Source organism: Gallus gallus, chromosome 4 (assembly GCF_016699485.2).
Source record: "Gallus gallus isolate bGalGal1 chromosome 4, bGalGal1.mat.broiler.GRCg7b, whole genome shotgun sequence".
In the NCBI taxonomy this organism is placed as follows: domain Eukaryota; kingdom Metazoa; phylum Chordata; class Aves; order Galliformes; family Phasianidae; genus Gallus; species Gallus gallus.
The window spans coordinates 59,987,774-60,011,202 of NC_052535.1; the positions used below are offsets into that span (position 1 = coordinate 59,987,774).

The following is a 23,429-nucleotide window of genomic DNA, read 5'->3' on the forward strand; positions in this document are numbered from 1 at the left end:
GTAGATTATCTCCCCTCAAGCACTTCTGCACATCCTCTCCAATAAAACCCACAAACATCTCAAAACCTGAAGAGTACTCCACAGATAGATATGAAAAAAGATACCTGAAACAGTTCTTTAGATATATAATATATAGTATTTCTTAAAAATATCAAAATAACCAATGGCTATATTACTAAAGTGAACCCTCATTACATATCCCATGAGCCAATAACTTCACAAGAAGATGACGCAAATGAGAGACCAATCACTACATGGTCTGAGTGTTATGTTTATGTTATATTATGTCTGTAACATGTAGGTTCTTATTATGTAGGTTTATTGTAAGAAAAATTGATATATGTATTGGATTGTATTCTGCACAAGAGAGAATTAGGAGTGATTTATGACAAATCTTCCTGGATCTTTTACACGGCCTCGAAAGGAACAAAACCAAAAGAGAAGCTACAGATGTATGACTGACCTTGCTGATCTTTCCTCCTGGGAGAACTAGTGGGTTTGCTTCCACTATTAAAATTATTAAAAAATAATAATAATAAAAAAAACCAACAAAAAAACACCCTTCAGGTATTTTATATACATCACCATGCAAGAAAGGACTGGGGGAAGGGACCAGACTCCCAAAACAAAACCAAAAACTCGAACAAAAAAAGGGAAAAAAAAACCCAGAAAATTCTCAGACAGCTAAAAAACTCTTAAAAGCTGTTTAGGAAGACCGACTCCATACCAGATGGTGTGGGCCAGGTGACTAAGGAAGGCAGAGATGAACAGAGAATTCCCGAATTCTGAAAGAAGACAAAAGTTAGATCACCACATATGCAGGCATGACATGTTTCTATAAATATTTATTTTCTCTTCGCTTCTTGTTCTTGCATCATCCTTCTTCCCATAAAGCCTGACCTGAATTCAACAATGATCAGCAGCTGCAAACTGAGGTCTAAACTCTTCGCCTTTCCAGAAAGAGTGGCAGGGAAAAAGAGTGCTTCATTTTGGTAGGAGTTGCAAAGCATCTAGCTTTTAAAAAGAAAATTGCTAGAGAAGGGAAAGTCAAGGATAAATGTGTCTCATGCAGATGTGCAGAGCACAGTGTCTAGGGCCACTCTTAATTCTTGTGGAAAAACAGGAACTTTCTTCCACATTTCAGCCTAGCAACAACCATGTCCTCTTGTGCCAGAGGGCTAAACCCACTTATAAAGCCTCGTTTCGGAGCTGCAGGCTCCAACAACATCTAAAACATTCCTATCAAGGAGCAATCCAAGACTGAAGTTTCTCCTGCCTATCGCTGGGTGGGCACATTCTTTCACACTGCCTCCTCCAAGGCAGAAAACAGATGCCTGACAATCCAGTTATAGGAGAACATCGTCTATTACTGCCACCAAATCCTCTCCAGTTTCATGCCCTGGACTCAATCCAACATATGCCCAGTTTAAAATACGAGATGCAATTAAATGAGTTTGTAGCCAGGTTTTAGACGGTTTTCTGTGGACTTTGCCCAGCAGCAGCAAAGAAAGATTACAGCTGTAATAGTTTGGGGCTACGCTATCACTTCCTACTGGATTGACTGTCAGGGTCTGAAACAAGAAGTTTGAGTGGCTTCTGTAAACAAAGCTTTTTTTTTTTTTTTCTCTCTCAACTATGGCACCAACAGTTCACATCAAAACCACAGCAGAAAGGAGACGTATCAGACTGCCAAATTTTGCACTGGAATTTCTCTGCCGCTCGTACCTACTCGAAGTAATATAGGCAGGCATTAATTTATAGGTTGGTCCTAGACATCTGAGATGGCCTTCCAGTCACGGTCCCCTCCAGCAAAGTGGGATTTGTCCTCCTGCTGCTCAACCCCATTTACTGGATTATTACTAGTATTATTAGGTTTGAATCTCTCAGCAGAGACTTCCTTGTACATAATCTGGCACCTTCAGCAGACACTTAAGGTGAAGAGTTTCATCTACAAAAAAGCTTCAGACTTGGCACAGTTGCCCCCGTAGATCAAAAAGAAAAAATCCTGTTATTTACACAGTGAACCATCAGCTGGGAGGTCACGAAGGTTTTTTTTTTATTCATTTTGCCAACAATGTTAGGTTAAATGCAAGGGAAAAAAAAAAAACTACAGTAGGAGACAAACCAGGAAGTAAACTTGAAAGGCAGAAAATACTGAAGTATGTGTATGTAAGAAGTTATCTGGTAATCACAGCACTGTAAATATTTAAAGTACCCTGATTACAGAAGTTGACAACATGCATTCCAGTCATCACAGTTTTCTTGGTAGGGAAGAAGGGTACAACACTAGACAGGCCAAATTACCATAGACTTCAATCATCCAGGTTACCAAAACAAGCAAACATCCTCTTTCTCATGAAGTCCAAATTTGCATACAAAGAAAAAAAAGTCATTCACAGCTGTATACATTTCTACATTTGAAATTTTTCTTTTTGTTTTTCTTTTTAAGAAATTGAAAAACATTCACTTGAGTTAGCTCAGGAACAAGTTCGTTCATTTTCAGTAGGATTTAGCAGCATGAAACCAAAGTATTTTTTGAGGTGCAAAAAGGCCAAAAATTTCTCAAGAGTTTAGGTTAAAGTCTAGCCAGCATATAGCACAATGCACAAAAGCAATTGCCTCTGCAAGATCTACCTGGCCAGGCAGCTTCGTACATTATTTCTCCATTTAGACTGGAAGTCAGAGGCTGACAAGAGAACCAGGTAATCATTTAACACCTTTCACACTGGTTTGGGTCTGGTTAGAACACTGCCTCCTCTTGTTACAATGCCGGTGAGTTAGAACTGCATCCACACGCACAGATGGAGGACGCTGTTCTATCGTAAACAAACCAGTAATATGCTGGTATTTACAGCTCAATAGCAAACATCAAAACTGTCCCTATTTCCAGTTCAGAAGAGAAGGTCTGATGCAGCTGCTAGTATCAGTAACAGCTTTTTACTGTACTACAATAGCGCCATGTACAATGGCATCACCTACGTGGACCCATTTTCTTATGGCATCTTTCAAGAGAAACCACCCATTCAACAGAGACTTTTATAATGCAATAGATGCACACACATGAATAAATAAGCGTACTTTCCAGTCCATTTATCATACTCAGCACTCCTCACTAGTGAAGGTCACATCAAACAAACTACTCCTTTGAACTAATTGCATGCAAAGTTCACTCTAAATAGCATAGTTCTAAATTAGTCTGTTCCAAGGTGAGCTGGTAGAGAAGTAACTTTCTTCCTTTTTAACTCAAAAACAAAAGAAGAAAAAAGAAAAGCAAAAACAAGTCTCATAGGTTTGTAGAAAAAAAATACATTGTTATTAGTATGGTAATAAAGCAACATTAGGCTGAAGGATAACTGTGGCAAGCAGAGATGAAGAAATGGGAAAGTAGCTCAAACTGCAGGTTTTTCCCCAGCTCTGAGCAATAGCCTTTCTGACTGCTGCTGCATACTGCATCAGCAATAAATTCAGCCTGCTCCTTCCCAGCCTCCCACAGCACAGGGTTTCAGAACTAATCCAGCCTGCTCTCTCCTAGATCCTCAGCCTACTGAAACTTCTAGAAGACTCATCCTTCACTGAGAAAGTCTGACAGATCTTGGCAGATGCTCCCCAACACGTACAATTACGCACGTCCAGAAGGTGCAAAAAATGCACATCTTTCAACAAGGGCTCCTGTAATAAAATGGTTGCCATGTAGTATTCCTATATTTACAGACTACCTTTTAGAAAACCACCATTAAGCATTAAAATAAATAAATAAATAAAGGCAGTTTTTCTAGAAGAGCGATGCTTGGATGGGAAGGGGAACACCCTGAAAGGAATGTTATTACCATAATCCATGATAGTAGGTTAACAAATTCAAGGCTGAGGTGATTCATTCTGCAGCTAAAATACAGTTGTGAAAGCATTCTGTGACCTGTTTAGCCAGAGAGAGCTATCTGATCTCACTGAACCTTTATGTTCGCTTCACTGCTGTGTACATTGGAAGTGCTATTACTGCCATGAAATATCTTCTTCAAATCAAGCCAAAATTCGCCATCTTAAAAGTCTTTTTCTTTTTTTTCCTATTAAATGGTTAGGGAGGCAGTTTAAATCCTGACCCTGTATCAAGGCACAGGAAGAACTCACTACCCTCACACAGACCTCACGATGGAACCAAGGTTTAGCTTTGGTTTTACCTTTGCACAATTTTCTTGTGTTAAGACTTCAGGAAAAAAATAAATAAATAGAAGCCCTATAAAACCCCGGTGAATTTTCAACGTGCCTGATAAATTTACTTATTAGAAGGAGCTTGCTCCATGGCTTCAGATAAAGCACGGCACAAGCTGAAGTTACCTTCTAAACTTGCTCAATATATCACAGCATCAGGGCACAGCAGATTCTCAACAAACACTAGCATCACATGCCTTTCCTCATAAATAAATGCTGCAACATCTATATGATAACTTTTCTTCCACAGTCACCCTCAAGAAGTTTTTTGTGTTATCCATAAAAACAATCTCCTCTGGTGAAATATTTGTGACTGACAGGCACTCACTTGCTAAAAAGCCTTTTCTTGGCAGGGCCTGAACAAAGGAGGGCATAACTGTCGAAGCAATTTAGGAGAAATGCCCTGCAGCATAGCTAGAAGAATCACTCCTGGAATTTCCACTGAAGCTGAAGGCAAATGCATATATGCTATTACCAGCACCTGCACGTTGCTGAGCTTCTTGGTTTGCTCTTCATTTACATCTATTCAGAGCACTTCTTCAGCTCTTTTGCCCTGTCTGATTGCCAGTAAGATCCTTCCAGGTTGCAGTGTTTATATTCAACCTCACATTTTCTCCAGCCTTTTCTTCACAAGTATTCTCAAGACAACTCTTAACATCCCACTTCCCTCTTCTCAAACCAGAAATTCTCCCTGAAAACCCATCTTTTGACATGCATTTTTTTCAGTAACAAACACTCAGGCCAAAGATTAATCAGCTGAACTAGCAAGTCCTTTTCCAGTTGTTCTGTAGGTTGCAAAGACAGTAAATGCACTTCTTTCATAGCGATGCGTGTTGTCCCAGGTCTTATTATATGATGACTGCTCCAGAAGTAATGCTCCTTCTGTGTGTTTTTTTTTTTAATGCTGGCCAGAGACATCAGAAGCAGATGGTGGTTGGTTTGGCTGTAGAGGTTGAACCTTCTGACAGTATTCCATTACATTTTGTTGCTGTGACAGATGGCAGCAGAGGGGCAGTCTGACAAACTGGGTCTGAAATGGAAGTGCACATGAAGCAAAGGGGCATCACTGAATCACATGGAAGAAATGGCATTCATCAATTGACATTCATCAATGCTTGTTGAACATTTATGGAGACCAAACAATGAATGAGAGCACACTGAGGTCGTGAGTGGTGTTTCAGCAGTGGTGATAGTGACAGTGGGCCACTTCCCACTGGGGAAGACTTTTTATGAGTCTGGAATGTGGGCTCTTGTTCATCGCTGGCAAAAATACATAGCTAACAGTGGTGACTACATTGAAAAACAATGTTCTGTAGCTGAGAATTTGCTCTATCAAATAGTGTTACTGTGCTCTTTGTGTCTGTTGTTTTTTTCCACAGAAATAAATAGGAGCCAATGCTTTTAGAGCAACCTATATACATCATGATCTACACAAGCACTGAGGCAATTCACATTTCAAATTACAGTATCTAGATGCACATTGTTTTCTTCCAATACATCTAGTAAACAAAGCAATACATGGAAGCTACGTTTCCACTATTAAAAAAAAAAAGTTCATTATCCAGATTAATTATCCATGAAGGTGATTCCATCTAGAGAAGTTGCTCAGAACTTCTAGTGGGTTAGTATCAATAATTTTTCTGAGGGAGACAGCACAATTCTGACACATTCAAACTTTTCCAGCTGCTTCTTTTTGTTCCACATCACCAATATTCACGAGATTTCCTTATCAAAAGTTTGATTTTACTTTTACAAGTGCAATATTCAGGTGTTTCCTAAAAAGCCATCTTCACAGAGAAATAAAGCATAAGATAGCAACAAAAAGACAATTTCCAAGCTGAAAGACGAAGCCATTACTACTACAGATTTTAAAGCTTTTAAACTGACTGTCATTAATCTCAGTTTTAATCTTCATGCCACTATGAAATGATCACATAAAGCAAGAACTAGCAAAGGACAGGTCCATTTTCTAATTACTAGAAGGAAGTTTTCTGATGATGTCAGAATCCCTGGTAATGACTATGAAACACTCATATAGAACCTTCCCATTTTTCTTACAGCTGTCCATACTTTCTGTCCCTACTTTCAAATTATAACAAACTCTGGGGCTATACATGCTCAGAAAAATGTGAAACTCCTCAAGAGCGATCTATGCCAACATTTTGCCAACAACACTACCATCTACACATGGATGTCAACGTATGATGCACTGAAAAATTTTATATATCGTGTATCTTGTTGCTATTTCAAAATAAGTATTTTTATGGTAGATCCTCATAATCACACGAAGCGTTCTTCCTGTAAAATAACTGCTTAGCAGATACAGTCATTCTTTTTTAAAGGAAGAAAGATTTCTACTCTTACATTTTGTCAAAAGGCCTGCAAATTAATATACAGCATTTTAATCATCCATCTTAAAGAGTTTAGTGAAAGACGATCACAGGATCATTTAGGTTGGAAGGGACCTCTAGAGGTCATCATATTTAACTCCATGCTCAAGCAGGGCCACCTGGAATGGATGATCCAGGACCACATACAGACAGCTTTTAATATCACCACGGATGGAGACTCTACAACCTCTCCAGTCCATTTGTTTCTATGTCTGACATCCCTCATTATACCAAAAAAGCATTTTCTTGGTTCCAATTTGGATTCTCTCATTTTCAGGGTACCCATTACCTCTTGTCCTGTCAGTCTCCAGACACAACTGAGAAAACCCTCAATGCTCCTTCCTTATTTTTTCCCATCAGGTATTTACACACATTGACAAGCTCCCCCTGAGCTTTCCTTTCTCCAGGCTCAATAATCGCAGTCCTCTCAGCCTCTCTTCATACGAGAGATGCTCCAGCGTTTCATCATTTTTGTGACCCTTCCTTGGACTCACGTCAATATATCCATGTTTCTTTCATACTGGGCAGCCCAGACCAGGACCCAGCACTGCAGACATGGCCTCACCAGTGCCTAGAAGAGGACAAGGACCTCTTGCCTTGACCTCCTGGCAACATTCCTCCTAACCCAGCTCAGGAGGCTGTTGGCAAATTCTTCAAGAGTACCTATAGGAACTCCATCTACTTCAATTCCCTCAAAGCCAGGAAAAAAAGGTCTAATACACATTTAGAAACCATAGCAACTGGATTACAACCAAAAAGATATCTGCAGAGAAACCTTCTGACTGGCAGTACTTCTGAGATTAGCTGGTAGGATATTAAACAAAAAAATAACCTACCATGAAGTACAGTCCATGAAAACAGGATACAATACGAAGTCAACATCGTAGGAAAAGTTGCACATAGGTTAGACTTCCACTAATGAGTGTTGTCCCTCATCTTGTGATATCTTCTGCGTGGTAAACAAAGACTATTTACAAGTAATACAGGTACCATCTGAGATTCAGAGCTCTAGAGAAGCAGAAGTACCTTGTTAGAAAGTATAAGGACGTGCTATTCCCTAATGTACAAGTTCTTTATATGTACAAATTCACTAGTATTTGCATTTCAATTTCACACAGGAATTGTCTGCTTTGACATTTCAAAACCAAACTGTGAGTCAAATAGCTCAGTTCTGTCATTGCGTGTCCAGTTCTGGGCTCCCTGGTGCAAGAGAGATGAAGCAGCTGGAGGGAGTCCAACAAAGGAAAGTGGGCACTGAGATGATTAAGCAACTGGAGCATTTCTCAACAGAGAAAAGGCTGAGAGACCTGGGACTGTAGCCCAGAGAAAAGGCTCAGGGGGGTGGGCAGGGGGGGGCGATGTGGGGACGAATCTTACCCACATGTGCAAATATCTGAAGGGAAGACACAGACAGAGCCAGGCTCTTTCTCAGCAGCACACAGTAACAAGACGAGAGGCAGCAGGCACACAGTCCTTCACAGTATTCTCCTGGGGAAACTGGCTGCCTGTGGCCTGGACAGGTATACCCTTCTTCAGTAAGGAACTGGCTAGAGGGTTGTGCCCAATGGGTAGCAATTAATGGAGTTAAGTCCAGCTGGTGACCTGTTACAAGTGGTGTCCCCCAGGGGTTGGTACTGGGGCCCATCTTGTTTAATATCTTTACTGATGACCTAGATGAAGGGATTGAGTGTACCCTCAGTAAGTTTGCAGATGACACCAAGTTAGGAGGTGGTGTCGATCTGCCTGAGGGTAGGGAGGCCCTCATCTAGATCAGCTGGATTGCTGGGCTGAGGTGAATGGGATGAGGTTCAACAAGGCCAAGTGCCATGTCCTGCACTTTGGCCACAATAACCCCATGCAGTGCTATATGCTTGGGGATGAGTGGCTGCATGACCGTGAAGAGGAAAGGGACCTGGGGGCGTTGGTTGATGCTTGGCTGAACATGAGCTGACAGTGTGGCCAAGAGGGCCAGTGGCATCCTGGCCTGCATCAGAAATAGCGTGGCCAGCAGGAGCAGGGAGGTAATCATCTCCCTGTACTCAGCACTGGTGAGGCCGAACCTCGGGTATTGTGTTCAGTTTTGGGGCTCCTCACTACAAAAGACATTGAGGCCCTGGAATGTGTCCAGAGAAGGGCAACAAAACTGGTGAGAGGTCTGGAGCACAAGTCTTATGAGGAGTGGCAGAGGGAGCTGGGATTGTTTAGTCTGGAGAAGAGGAGGCTCAGGGGAGACCTTATTGCACTCTACAACTTCCTGAAGGGAGGTTGTGATGAAGAGGGGTTTGGCCTCTTCTCCTAGGCAACAAACAGGACCCAAGGAAATGGCCACAAGATGTGCCAGAGGAGATTTAGATTAGACATAAGGAAAAGCTTTTTCTCTCAGAGTGGTCAGACACTGGAATGGCCTGCCCAGGGAGGTGGTGGAGTTGCCATGTCTGGCAGTGTTCAAGAGGCATCTGGATGAGGACCTACGAGATATGGTGTAGTGGCTCGTGGTAGCAAGGGTACTGGGAGGACGGTTGGATTAGATGATCTTGTAGGTCCTTTCCAACCTTGTCATTCTATGATTCTATGAAAATGAATTATAGGAGGGTCTGTCTTAACATCAGAAAGCACTTTTTTTTTTTTCTTTTAAGAGAACTGGCACAAATTGCCCAGGTTGGGCATGTCCCTCCTTAGAGATACTCAAAAGCCACCTAGACATGGTACTGGACAAGCAGGGCTGTGTGCTTGAGCAGAGGTCAGGCTAGAAAACTTCCAAAGGGCCCTTCCAGCCTCTGCCACTCTGTGACTCTGAAGCTGTCTGAGCTCATACCTTTTAGTCTCAAGTGAGAAAGTGACTTCAATACATCACTCATAAAAATTAAGGATATGTTATTACGCCACTGGAATAAGTAAACAGAAGGATAAAGAACCAAAATCTCCACATATTCACACCTGCTAAGGTAGAAAGAAGACTGCCCAGAAACTAAAGCTGACATCTCAGCAGAAATGAATACAGGCTCATCCCTATTTGTTCCAAAATGGTTGGGAGCTGTTTTTGTTTTGCTGTGTTGATTGGTTGGGGTCTTTTCCTTTTTTTTTTTTTTTTTTTTTTTTTTTTTTTAAGTTTCTATTCTTTCTTTTCTACCAGAAGTAACCTCTTCTAGTACGCTCAGAAGGTTCTCTTTCCGCTCTACCACTAGCCATGTATGGACAGCAAGCACTTCTTAAGAAAAGTTTCCCAAGATAAAAACTACAAAGATTATACACTGATAATCTAAACCCACCCACAAAGTATATGAGTAACTAGAACTTTCACCAGGCAGCCTCATCAGCTCTCTGCTTGTTGATAAAGTCAGGCTCCCTCGTGGCTAATGCCTAACTTCCTGCCCCACTGCACACAAACATCTCTAAAACGCTAAGATGTTCACCTGCTCCAAAATAACTCATTAGGCAAAGCACTCCTAAAACAGCTCTGTGCTTTCTATTTATCAACAAGCAAGGATTCCTTGAGTAACTCTTTGCTGCCCTGAACACACTGCCCTCACCCACTGTGCTCTGTATTTCTTCTTCCACATCCCCCAGCAATGTCCAACACCACCTTGCTATGCCCTTGGGTCTCCTTTCTCCAGCCACCAGCACTCTGCTTCCCACTTCCCCCACCCCAGTACTCTTACTTCCATGCAACAGAACTGCAGGTGATGGGCTCCTAACAGGGCTAGATGATCTTAGTGGTCTCTTTCAACCTTAATGATTCTATGATTCAAAGACGACACGCATCTCCTATGTACACCTACTACCTGTGTGATTTTAATATTAAAGACTTACTCTGTTAGACCAGAAACGAAATTAAACAAAGCAGATTGCCTTTTATTTAAGGCAATCCAGATGCATTTGTTAAAGAAAAAGTATTTTTAAGTGAGCAGCATGCAGGCAAAAGGCCTTTATATATGAGAACAGCATCTCATTTGATGAGAACACAATTTTTTCAGTGATAAAAAGCATCAAAGTACATTCACATATGGGAAACATTTTAGACTTAAATTTCTGAAGACAAAGCAATAGCACAGCAAACTATTACTGAGGAAGAACAGCTACATACATACAGGACATGTTCCTTTTCACTTGCTAAAAGACAGCATTGCAAAGTAGGAGTACACTTTGCTCACTGTGAAAATAAGAGATAATGCTGTCCTGTCCTAAGCCACTTAAGATCAGATATAGCAAAGCAGTTTAAAACAGATAGAAATCATCTACTTAAAAGGAAAGCCGAAACTGTAAGTCACAGGATGACTACTTGATTCACAGTTTACTCAAGTTAATGAAAAGATTCCAACTCCTGCAGATTTCAGCAGGTTATGAAACAGGTCCCACAAGGGGAAACATTCCAAGGCACAGACAGCAACACGATATTTTGATACCTAATTGCCACCATTGCCTATGATGAAATTCTTAGTGTAAAATAGAGAACAAATACAAAAATCCTGCTTTCTCGCTTTAAAATGGCATGAAAGGGACGCTAAAGAAAAGTTTTTGAAGAGAACTAGATTGTTCCCAGCTGTTATCATAAAATACTACAGCTGTTCGTGTCATTGTAGCTAATGACCAGTTGCACTTTTTCAAAGAATGTAACACAGTATGACCATTGTAATCTACATCAAACTGAAACTTGGCAAACATGGTGGAAAAGACTAAAAAAAATTATTTAAATTGCTGCATTTGATGTTTTAATTTTGTTCGTGGATTGTTTTGTTTGATTTTCAGGGGTATGGGAAGGGATTTTTCTTTGAATGGCCTTCCATTCAAATTGTCCATTATTTTAGACTTGAAATAAATGGTGGCAAGTGAAAGGTATTAAATTATCAAGTTTGCCCTATGCAGTAATAAAAGCAGAAATCAGCCAAGAAGTTCCAAATTTGTTGTTGAAAAGAACTGTGCTGAGTAGAACAATATCTCCAGTCCAAAGCAGATGATGCAACAACTTTTCTCTGAGGCCATCAAGAGGGCAGGTTTCGCCATCTAGAAGCTTTTCTTTGTTTTCTTAACTGTATCATTGTATGTGGACCAAATCCCATTTTCCATAAAGATGTAAATGGACATGCAAAGGCAGATGAAAGTAGAATTGGAAAAAAAACTGAATTTTCAGAGATGTCTCTCTCAACTTGAGCATTACTCTTTGACAGATGGAGAAAAAGCCAGGGCAAAGTATGTAAACCTACCGTTCTCTGCAGAACCCTGAAAGACACTATTTCATGCCATTTTATGTCATTTGTAGAGAAAATATACCACCATGTTTCTCTCTAGCCACGTGCCTTCCCCTTCAATATCACCCACAAGGGACTGTAAACCAGAAAGACGTCACAAGCTCTTGTGCTGCTTTGTCCTTAGCTCGTAATGAAAAATGAGCATTTATTTTACCAGGTTTCCCACTTTAGGAAACAAGTCCAGAAGAATTCCAAGCACTTCAGAAAGAATACCACACAATCATACATGCTGTATGCCCATTTTCATAGGAACTGATCTGGGACCTGATAAAAAGTAACACACAGCCCCAGTAAAGAATGATAAAAAGCCCACGAACAAGAAAAGCAAAAAGAAGATGACAGGCTGGGCCTCTTTTTCTCCCCTTGAGCCATTTATCTAGACCATTAACGATTTCTTTTCAAATGATGGGTACTCCAAAACATGAACAATTACGGAACTCGGCTTTTATCTGGCCACACAATTACTTGGCTGTCACTATCAGCAAGGAAAAAAAAAAAATTGCATAACCCACCTTCACAAAGACAGTCACAAATGCTTAAAGCAGAAGTTAAACCTTAGTCACGCTAAATTAGGCCAAAAAAACTGTAGTTGGGATTCTATTAATTAAGTCTATTGAACAATGCCCAGAGTGAGCGTTAAACACTGTCTGCAACATCACATCTGCATAACCCATTATTAACACATGTTATTTTCACCATTCTAATCACAAGGTCAAAGCGCACTTCCTTTCTTGTGGCAATGCTGTTCAGGCCTGATATTTTTGTGTAATTGGCAAATATCAGAGAAAACATTATAGCACAATTTGCTCTGCAGGAGGTTAGTTATTCTGCTTTTGTTGTTGAGAATTTAACCACCGCAATCAGGTAACCTTGCTTTAGGTTTTTAACTTGATCGTCTAGTCAAATTTGTGATCTTCTTTCCCTCCAGTCCATCGGTTCTACACTGGGCAAGATCTACGACAACTCAAGGAAAGCATACTGGCTGACATCAATATGCTGCAACAAAATTCCTAAGACACACGTACTTAAAAGATGGCATGGAGGAAAAGGAATGTGGTGGAAAATAATAACGTTTTTATACCAGTACCTGTTTCCATCAGTACGCGTTTTATCTCATTAAAAAACTTCTCAATTTGGAAAACCACAAAATGCAGACTTGAATTATTTTATTCATTCTTATCTGCATATCTGAAAGATGGAAAAATAGCTATTACTACTGCTAAGATTTAGCGTAGTCGCATTTTCAGCAGCATTTTTTCTTCTTTCTCTGGCACAGATACTTTGTATAATCTATACACAGACTAAGTTCTATACCTCCCATGCTTAGATTTTAAGGTGGAGGCTTTAAAGTTCACTCGCCCATGGTGAACTTCGGTTTTTTTCAGGCAAGTGTTACTGCCTTCACTAAATATTACCTTCCTGTGCTAATTAACTTCTGAGCCTGGTTGCACAGACAGCAAAGCATAAGCATTTATACTCCCTCTTTTCCTAAATTAACCAAAACTACAGTCATCTATGCTAGCTCTCAGAGCCCTTTGCAAGCTACATGAGTTAAAACTAACAGTCATGCTGTGAGTTTTCAGTGTTACTGCTAGGCAACCTGCAAGCAGCAGCTGAACTGCAAAATATAGACATCCTTCTGTGACAAGTTGGGGAGAGCTTGAGCAGCACACTGACAGTGGAGCTACTGGCTGAAAAGAAAGCCACAGAGTCAGCAGCTGGCTGCAGAATTACAACACAAGTCAGAGGAAGAGTCATAATATACTTCCCCTGTTCTCACATGCTTCCCTGGGCACCTACAGATGCCTATAGATGCATAGTCAAAGGAAACAAGTTGTGTATGGTGAACCTCTCACACTAAGTACGTGCAACCCAATGACTCCTAACAGGCAGCACTTAGGCTGTTCAACGTACTTAGTTAGAAAGGTTGGAAGAAATGCGGGAAGGGAACATCAACAAGAAGAGAAAGAGCTTACTGACACTTAAAAGGAAAAAAGTATTAAAGAAGACTGAAAACTAAAAGGAAGATGCAGTAGAACTTCAGGATAGCACAGCTGTATTTCTAAGTAGAAAGAAGTTTAAGTGTTAGACAGTCATTAAATAGTGTTTACAGAAGCTTCATGAAATGCACTATAAAAAGGAAAAAAACACCACATATGCCTTAAACACATGCAATGTGGACACCACACTCACAAACACCCAGGAATTAACCTCCAATGCCTTCCCACTCCACTCTTCCTCCTCTCCAGTTCCAACTACAAACGGTATCAGTCAGAAACTGTGTTGGCGTTGCAATTAAATCTTGAATAAGATGGTCATGTCCTCCTCATACACCAGTGGTGTATATATCAATGTTAACATGCCTAACCTTGATTATAAAAATAGATAGTCAGTTTATAATGCATGTAAATGACCGTCAAAGAGGTGTGGCTCCGGAGGTGTCATTTCAACAGTATCAACTTTCTGGTGGGGGAGCAAGTGAGGTAGCAATGAGTAGTTTGGGTTTTTATAGCAAGTTTCACCATCATAGCATTTATTGTCCCTGGTTCTCCACATCCGCCCCTCTCTCTCTTCCTCCATCCGACAGTTAAACAAGAACATACTTGGGGTGCTCCAGCACCAACACACTGCAATCTCCAAGCTGAGCGGCAGAGCCCCCAGAGAGCCACAGGCTTACACAAACAAGGCCACGCACACACTGAAGTGATTTTTAGAATTGGGATGGTACATTTCACTGCTATTGACTCAGAAGCCATAGAAAGATCTTTCCTGGGGGAAAGTCGAGGTAAATGACCGCTTATCAGAACAGGAAATGATTAAAGCGCTCAGCTGAAGAAATGATACACAACAGCCACTCGCATTCGACTCCCGAAACCACATATGAAAGGATGTAAGAAGGCACCTGTTCATGAAGGTGATTTGAAGTGGCTGTTACTTCAGAAACTTGTGGCTTCTTTTATGGCACATTCTCAAGAAAATAAAAAGAGTAAAACAGTATCTCTGTATCTTAAAATACTCTTAAGGAAGTACTTCTCTCCATGTTCTTTCAAGCTGTAAAGAAGGAACCATCCCCCACAACATGGTGTACCAACATCACTAGGAAGCCTTAAATGGACCAATTCCATAGTAAATGGAGTACCAAACCTGAACTTTACTCCTTCCGTACTTCAAGTAGAAGCTACTCAGCAAAACAGAAGAAACTGAAGCAGGACTATGAGTTTGGAAAAGAAAAGCTATGAGAAGCAAGCAAAAAGCTTATTTTATTAACATTACTCCAGGTGTCTTTTGGCAGTCATTTCCTCAAGAACTATCTGGTGGAAAGAATTCTGAGAGTTCTAGCAATCATGGGACTATCTAAAATGTAAAATGTATTTGACTAATACAACTTAATACTTATTTTTTTTTTTTTAATCTCCTTGCCATGATCTACACTGAAAAGCAGGAATAACCACGTAGCATCTATCATCTCTAAGCGAGATGCATTCAGTGGATGTAGGTATCATTGAATTTGGGAATAGACGGCAAAGAGGAAACAACTGCTCTGCACAACATTCCCCTATGGAAAATTACCTCAATTGGCTCATATTTTCCACTGAAGTTAAATGCTGATAACACCCAGCATGAACTCCTCTTTCAAGTTTCTCACTACCACCAGTGGTATCAAAAGCATTAGTTCTCTCGCTAGGCCCAGCCAAAAAGAGCACATAACAGCAGAAAGCTTTAGCCAATGTGGAATTCAAAAGCAGAAATGGATTTTAAACACACAAATAAAGCAGATTTTTCTCCCATCTCACCTCATATCAGTCCACAGCATGAGAACAATCTCCCACCATCGCAATATCAACTGCTTAAGAAAGGCATCCTTCAGTGCACGCATGGTTTTTCTCTACAGCTGTGCAGTAAAGGGTTTGTTAAACTGAAGGTCTTATTTACAAAACTATCTTAAAGAGTAAGAGGTAAACTGAGTTCACAAACCAAAATAAATCACCAGCTTAATTACACAGGCATAACTGTCAAGCACTGTACTTTGCTTTTGTTTAATTTTCTCCTTACTACATTCCCAATCTTTTAAAACAAGTGCTGTACATTAGTCACTCGGGCACAAGTTTACAAAGCACAAGACTGCAACATCCAGCTGACAGAAGCCATTGGTTTTAGAAGTTTTAACTGAGTTTTGACCGTGAGATACATGAACATAGCAGTTAGCCATAAGAAAACAACAAGCCAGCCTCAATTTCTCTTCTAAGTTATCCTAACTCGAGCCCTAGGCAAGCACATTCACTTGGATTCTGTTCTCAGCTGCCTCTCCTACGGCTTGCTTCATGAAGAGACCTGGGGATCTTCAACTACAAAGCTAGCAAAGCCATTCCTTCAGTGAAGGTAAACAGTAAGGAGCAGAAACTCTTCTGCTGCAGCCATGCTATGAGGGCTGCTCCAAAAGTAATGCCTCCCATGTTATTACTTTGGCTCATGATGTCAGAGGCAGATGTTGGCGGCACAGCAGTAGACGTCGAATCTTCCCACCAATATTTCATTAGAGTTTGTTGCTGTGTGACAGATGGTAGCAGAGGGGCAGTCTGACAGAATGGCACCTGACACAGAGGCACATATGAAGCAAAGGTGTGTCACTGAACTCCTCCATGTGGAGAAAAAGGCATTCATCAACATTTGCTGAACGCTGATGGAGACCAAACAGTGGATATGAGCACAGCGAGGCAGTGGATAGTGCGTTTCAGCAGTGGTGACAGTAACACAAAAGATGGCCATGCACAGCTGTGACACCACAAAATGAAGAATGCCTCAATCAGTTTGTGCATATGAATTTGCTAATGGTGGTGACTCCGTTGAAAAATTGTGCTTTGTAGCTGAGAACATGCTCTACCAAACATTGGTATTGTGCTTTTTGCATCTGTTGTAGTTTCCATGGAAATTAATAGAACGCATTACTTTGAGAGCAACCTAAGTACCTTTCTGACAGAACTGCAGGCAGATTCTCCATCTGATAGCATCCCTTAGACCCAGATGCAGGCTCCCTCGGAGCATGAGTGCATTCTTAAGTATTACAAGGATAAATTTAATTAATTAAAACAAAAATAGAAACAGCTACAAAGCAAATCCTTCCTCTCCCTCATGAGGATCTGAGGGATATTGAACTTCCAGCAGCCTCACTGGAGAGGCACAAAGCCATTTTATCTGCTGTCATTAGGCAGCTGTAATATCCAAATAGGATTGTCCATTGCCATAGATTTCCTAAAACTTAAATTTAAACCAAAATGCATACCATATTTATCAATGCTACTGACATTGAGGTCCTCACGTACAATTAACACACAAGGACAAGTCAGTGCTTGCACGACACATCCAAGCTGGAGAACATTACGCTTTACTCACAGAAAGGCAAAGGCAGGCTTCTGTAGTACACCTGCTCTGAATCACTGAAGGTCAGTCTGATGCACGAGCCTTAACAGGGTACGTACAAGCCTCCCTGGACTAATGGAAACTTTAAACTTCATGGTTAACCCCCATTATTGACAGCAATAAACACCAGTTTTACCTTTCATGAATCTGAAGTTAACACTGATGTCTAACATTGATTGGGAACTGACATTCATATTGACAGCCTGAACATTAGACAGTTGGAAATTCAGAGATAGAAGAGACCGGTGCCTACTTTTTTGAGTGTCATTAATTGCTAATGTAACTGCGTACACCTAAGCACACTATGCACAACATGAGATTGCCAACATCAAGGATCAAGAGTCATGGCAGTAGATGATCTGAAGAGCTGTGATTCCACTAAAACTCCACTTTCTTTCAAACAAGTCAATCAACCGATTCTCAGAAAGTACACAGATATCCAACCTGCATGCCAGAATCAAACAACTACGGTACCTAGCTAACAGCAAGATTTACAAGAAATACTGCTTTCATTTCTTCGTATGACTATTACAGCTCACTTTTGAAGTTTTTATTTAGTATTACTCTGCTTTAGAGCAGTATTTCTAGAAGGCGGTAATGCAACACTGAATATTTTGAGGAGGTCAAGTAATCTGATACATGGCTTCTCCCTCCAGGTTGGTGGGTTCAAATCCTGCTAATGTCAGTAGTGACCACAAGCTGTTGACATCAGACAGCTGTTCAGTGACCCATGAGGAATGAGCTAGTACTCCCAGTCCAGCTCTTTCTGGACAGGTATTCCCACCTTCACAAGAGCAACCAAGCCCGTGCTCTGGCTGGTGAGTCTCGGGACTTAAAAGCAGTATGGGTAAGGAGGAGCTTTCTCAGCCCTGAAAGAAAACAAGAACTTATGAACAGCTCTGTCTGGGTGAAGGCTGCATCATACATCTCACAAGAAAGGAAAGAATGTCAATCTGTAAATATGTTGAGTCAGCGTTTGCTGCAACATTATGCCATCCTGAGCCTTGATCCTGCAAACCTTTGAATGTCCAGGTTACCTTACTTGCCACTCAAAGCGTTGCTCCTCTACAAGATCAAAAAAAGCCAATGATTAAAGATGATTTGCCTGATTTGCATCAAAACATACCTCCTATGCTAAGGAGAATACAAAAGTATATCAAAGAAGTACTACTGCAACTGCACGCTGTGGATTCCTTTCCTTTAACTCCAAAGAATCCCATTTTATCAGCTTTATCAAGAGTTAATTTGCTTCTGGAAATTTAACATTACACAGGTTTGAATGTCTTCTTTACATCACCCACTACACAACCGTTCCATATCTGAAAATTTCACTACAACTGTTGAACATAATTTTATACCAACTGCACCACGGAGGTAGGAGAAGACCAACACTTTCTTAGCATTAGGGGCTCCAGAGCCATTCCTCCCTTCTCCCAAAAGCATTCTTTATTTAAATCAGCCTGACCGCAGTTCAGAAGATTCAATAAGTAATGCAAAATGAGCATGAGATGAAGTTCTCACCTACAGGAATATCCCACTTCTCTGGCTACGTGACTCCCTTAAGCGCAAGAGAAGAGCCCACAGCAGCCCACCTCAGAGGCAGCATGCAGCCATAAGCAACCCGCACAGAGCTGCTGGAACTGTCCCCTCCCCAAACCCACCCCATCACCGCATAACAGTGCCTAACCATGACTTCCACGAGCCAGATCTCAACCGACATCTTTGGTCACATACCAGCAAACTGAAAGGTTCTACACAAAAAGAAAAGGAAAAACCAACAAACCACACCACCACCACACATACGCTGGCAGAGAAAAGTTTAATCTAGAGCCTACATCCATATGCTACAAACATTTCCTTTCCAAACACAGCTTCATGTGATATTTAAACCTAAGGAAAAAAAAACAAGTTGTTTTCACAATTCTCTTAACACCATCAGAGTATCTGGCTTGTCTTGTAGAACATCAGGGCTCTCCACCTACACACATGGATGCCAACAAGGTGTTGCTGCCCTTTCTTTTCTTTTAATTCATCTTAGCCTTGCAAGCCCTCCTGAGTTGCTCATCTCAGAAAGACACAAATCACATCCCACAGAAAAACAAGGCAACTTTTCCCCTATACATCTCCATTATCACCACCAATTGTTTTCTTCCTGGGTTTCCTTACAGTCTGTAGGAAGGCAGAGCGAAGGATCTATGCAAAGAATAACCCTACAAAGGACCAGTTTACTGTGCGCTACTCCCCTCAGGTGCTATTTTAAGGCCTTCGAAGGATTTTACTATGTAACAGAGCAAGTAACAATCTAACAATCAAAGGTTGACACATTGGACAACACTTGGAGTTGAGATGAGAAAACACCTAAGCAGCAGATATGCTTTGCTCAGTACTTCCTCAGTTTAACAAACTTGATTTCTAATTGCATGATAAAATTACACCTAACAATACATACTAAGTTTGCTAAGAAAATGGTCCTTTGAGACATAATAAACTTATCGGCACACGTAAAAAATGGAAATCTACCACTGTAGCTACCAAGGGTTGTGTCAATACAGAGACGGTAGTCCCAACCCTGCAGTCATTCTTATTTATATGAGCATCTGCTTGAGCCCAAGGGAGTTCTGTCACACGTGAGATCAGGATATTTGGTCACATGTCAGGATTTTAAAAGGAGAAAAAAGAAGAACAGCCATCCCACGATGGCAACGAAGGCTTCCCAATGGGACAGCCATTTGCTGGACCTCGTGAAGATAAGCATCAGCTCAACATCACTGTTTCAGGCTTCTAAAGCCTACCGGTAGTGTGACAGCACAGACCGCGTACTTCAGCTGCAAACATTCCAGATAGGAGAAGGTAAATCCCCAAGCCGCTTCCAAAAGGTATCTTACTGAGCTTGGAATTGCATCTCTTACAACATCCAAAGAGCTGCAATTTCATCCGGGGGAAAAAGGACGTCAAAAAAAAAAAAAAAAAAGAAAGAAAAAAAGAGGAGGGGGGAGGAACGGTGGGAAGGCGTGAGGAGACGCGTATGTGTAAACACGAAAGCCAAATAACAACAGTAATTTGCTTTCCTAAACAGTCCGTACGTTAATCGTTCAGTTCTGGCACCCACTCACGCCAGTACGGCAGCGCGTACCGCGCCGCTCCGCTGCCCGGGCTCTGGAAGGATGCGCGCCGCCCCCGGCTCCGGGCTCCCGCCGCCGCGCTCCGTGTGCCGCACGGGCTGCAACCCGCCGGGTGGATGCACCGCATCCCAGCGCGCCAGGCGATGCGGGCGGCACGGCGGGGAAACCCTACCGAGCGTACCGCACCCCGAGGAACGCACACGGACCGCGCAAACCGGGCGCTACCCCGGTAAATACGACCTTGGTCCTCACTGCAGTGTTGTTAATCCAAACGGGCTGTGTTTACACGCTGCGGCTCACGGCGCACGCACACCTCGAGCTGAGCGCAATCATGGAGCCGCGGCGTGGGGGTGCGGAGCCCCCCGCACATCTGCGTGCACGCGCACACACAACACACACACACGTATACGCGCACACACACCCGGCCGCGGTGCGCCCGCCGCCCGACTTCACACCCCAGCAGGCCGAGCCCCGCGTCCAAGGCGGCGGCGGCGGCGAAGGAGGAGGAAGCCGCCTCGGCCGCTTCGCCCAGCAGCCCGGAGCACGGCACGGCACGGCACGGCACGGCCCTGCTGCCCCCACCCCCGGCTGCCGGCATCCCCAGTGCCGCGGGGGCGGGCGGGCGCGCAGGGGAAGGGGATGGGGAGCCTCAGCCGCAGCGGGGCCGCGGGCAGGGAGAAGGGGGGCGCGGAGCCCCGGGGAGAGCCAGGGGGCGGGGGGGGGGGGACGTCCGGGGAAGCGGCCGGCGGGGGAGGGGGCCGGGAGGGGGGCCGGGGCTCCCCGTCGCTCCGAGGCGAGCCCCGCGCAGCGCCTTCAAGGCGGAGAAGGGAGGCGGGGAGCGGAGCGGGGCGGGGGAAGGAGGGGGGGAAATGCTGCAATGGAGCGCCGGGCAGGAGGCGAGGGGAGCCGCAAAGCCCTCGGCCGAGCCGCTCTCCGTCCGGTACCTGCCCCGCCGCCTCCCAGGGCGGGCCGCCCGCAGCGCAGCGCGGCGCAGCACCCACCTTTCACCACCCTGTCCGTCGTCGACAACTTGGGCTCGCTGGCCTTGTGCTCCGACATGTCCGGCGGCGCGGCGCTCCCTCGCGCACAGCGGGCACGGGCTGAGGCGGCCGCCGCTGCGGGCAGCGCTCCGGCTGCTGCGCCGGGGCCGAAGTTGCCGCGTCCCGCCGCTCCGCCGGGCTCGGCTCTGCGCGCGGTGCCTTCCTCCTTCGTCTTCCTCCACCCCCGTCCTCCTCCTCCGCCTCCTCTTCCTCCTCCAGTTAATTATTTCTCGCTTCCAATCACGCCTCCCGGTCGCTGGAGATCGCTCGCTTCCCCCCCCCCCCCCCACCCCTCCCGCAGAAAACGGCGGCGACAAACAACTGTCAGGCGGCGGCGGCGGCGATAAAGCCCCAATTCGCACCGAGAGCCGCAACCACCGGCTGCACGCGCAGCGGCCCCGCGCTCGCTTCCTTCCTCCGCACCGCAGCGCCGGCTCCTCCCGCTGCCGCCGGCCGCCGCTCTGGGCCGGTATCCGTCTTTCCCCCCACCCACCCCCCCCACGAGGGTCTCTCCCCGCACACGCAGCGGCCCCGGCCCCGCGGCGCCGCACACGCTCCGCGGCGCAGCCACCCCCCCCCCCCCCGCCCCGCGCCGCCCTCTCCGGCTCCCGCGCCGCCGCGCCGCCATTGGCCGCCGCGCGGTGCCACTCACTGTCAGGTAGCGCCTCCCGCCCGCCCACCGCCGCCGCGCCGGGGCCGCCCAGGTGCGCCGCCACCCGCACCGCGGGGCCCGGACTGCAGCGCCCCGCCGCGGGGGATCGGCCCCGCTCGGCTCGGCGGGCGCGGAGGGGCCCGGGGCGGTCGCTCAGGGAGCCGCGCTCCGGCTGCCGCGCCCGAAGCCCGGCCTTGCCGGCGGCCCGCCATCTCATCGCGGCCCCGTCAGCGCTCCGTTCCGCGCCGCTGCCGGGTCCCCCGGCGCATTAGGCAGCGTACATGTTGTTTGGGGCTTGTTTGTACACGTAGTGGCTCAGGAGGAGCTATCCCTGACTGATTTTATGACTAATTTCCAGAATAAGGCTGAGCTGTTCCGGTTTAGTTTAATTAAAGAGGAAAAGAGGGCACACCTGTTCTGGAAGGGGGATGTTTGGAGAGCGTTGTTGAATAACTTGTGTGTAGATGAGCCAAGAACCAAGAGACACCTAGCCCGGCTCCCCATTCCCCTCAGGGTGTTGCACAATCTGCTTGTCTAGCAGATGCTGCTGCTCCAGAAAGCCACAGAGAAAATAATGGAGCAGTTATGACACATTCTCCCTGCTTTGATTTGCCTGGCACTTCGTACGGGCTCTCCCTGTAGTATTTTCACTGAACACGAGAAGACACCGTCCACGCCAGGCCTCCAGTACAGCAGCACGTGTTGAGCTCATGGAATGGCTTGGGTTGGAAGAGACCTCAAGGCTCCCCAAGTTCCAACAGCCCACCTCAGGCAGGGCTGCCAGCCACTAGATCAAGTTCTAGATCTTACCCAGGGCCCCATCCAACTTGGCCTCCAACACAGGGCATCTGCACCCTCTCTGGGCAGCCTGTCCCAGCACCTCACCACTCTCTCAGTACTGAACTTCCCCCGATACCATCCCCACACCAAGTTCCTTGCAGCGTGGTCATCCTTCAGTCCCATGAACACGATCTAGCCAGGAACAAAGCTCCTCTCAGATTCCTCCTGAAATGGTACCCTGAGAATCAGAGAACAGCCAGTGCTCAAACAAGATATTTGGCACATGCCCAAATAAGAGCTGATGACAGCAACGCATGAGGCTCCCCAAACACTAAGCATGTTCCTGAAGCACCAAAAGCACAGAATAACCTGGAGAGGAATGCCCTCCACCAGCCTTCCTGTAGCTGGGAAGTGCTGCTTAGCGGCACACAGCGCCCAGGCACAGAGGGAGAAGCAGCATGTCAGGAATGCAGCATGGCCAGTACATTTGGGCGTTACTTACACCCTGTGGGACACAGCTTTGCGAGATGCAGAGGACCAGTTGGGATCCGTTCTTCTGTGACTGCGGGCTGTTT

General features: G+C 44.5%; 1 protein-coding gene across 13 annotated transcripts in view; it reads right to left on the reverse strand.

Annotated features, from left to right (window-relative positions):
• The window catches only part of PPP3CA (protein phosphatase 3, catalytic subunit, alpha isozyme), a 196,013-nt gene extending 174,131 nt beyond the window's left edge, over positions 1-21,882 (reverse strand). For 6 of the 13 annotated variants that reach the window (XM_015285623.4, XM_015285620.4, XM_015285622.4 and 3 more), the window contains exon 1: positions 21,384-21,882. In XM_015285623.4, coding sequence (XP_015141109.1) covers positions 21,384-21,441 — 58 coding nt within the window. In that variant the 5' untranslated portion in view covers positions 21,442-21,882. Of the gene's footprint in view, positions 1-14,035; positions 17,040-20,622; positions 20,735-20,803; positions 20,968-21,326 lie in introns of those variants that run through there. The other 7 variants (XM_046940854.1, XM_040699880.2, XM_046940853.1 and 4 more) reach the window with 6 other exon arrangements.
• Positions 21,883-23,429: the final 1,547 nt, after the last annotated feature.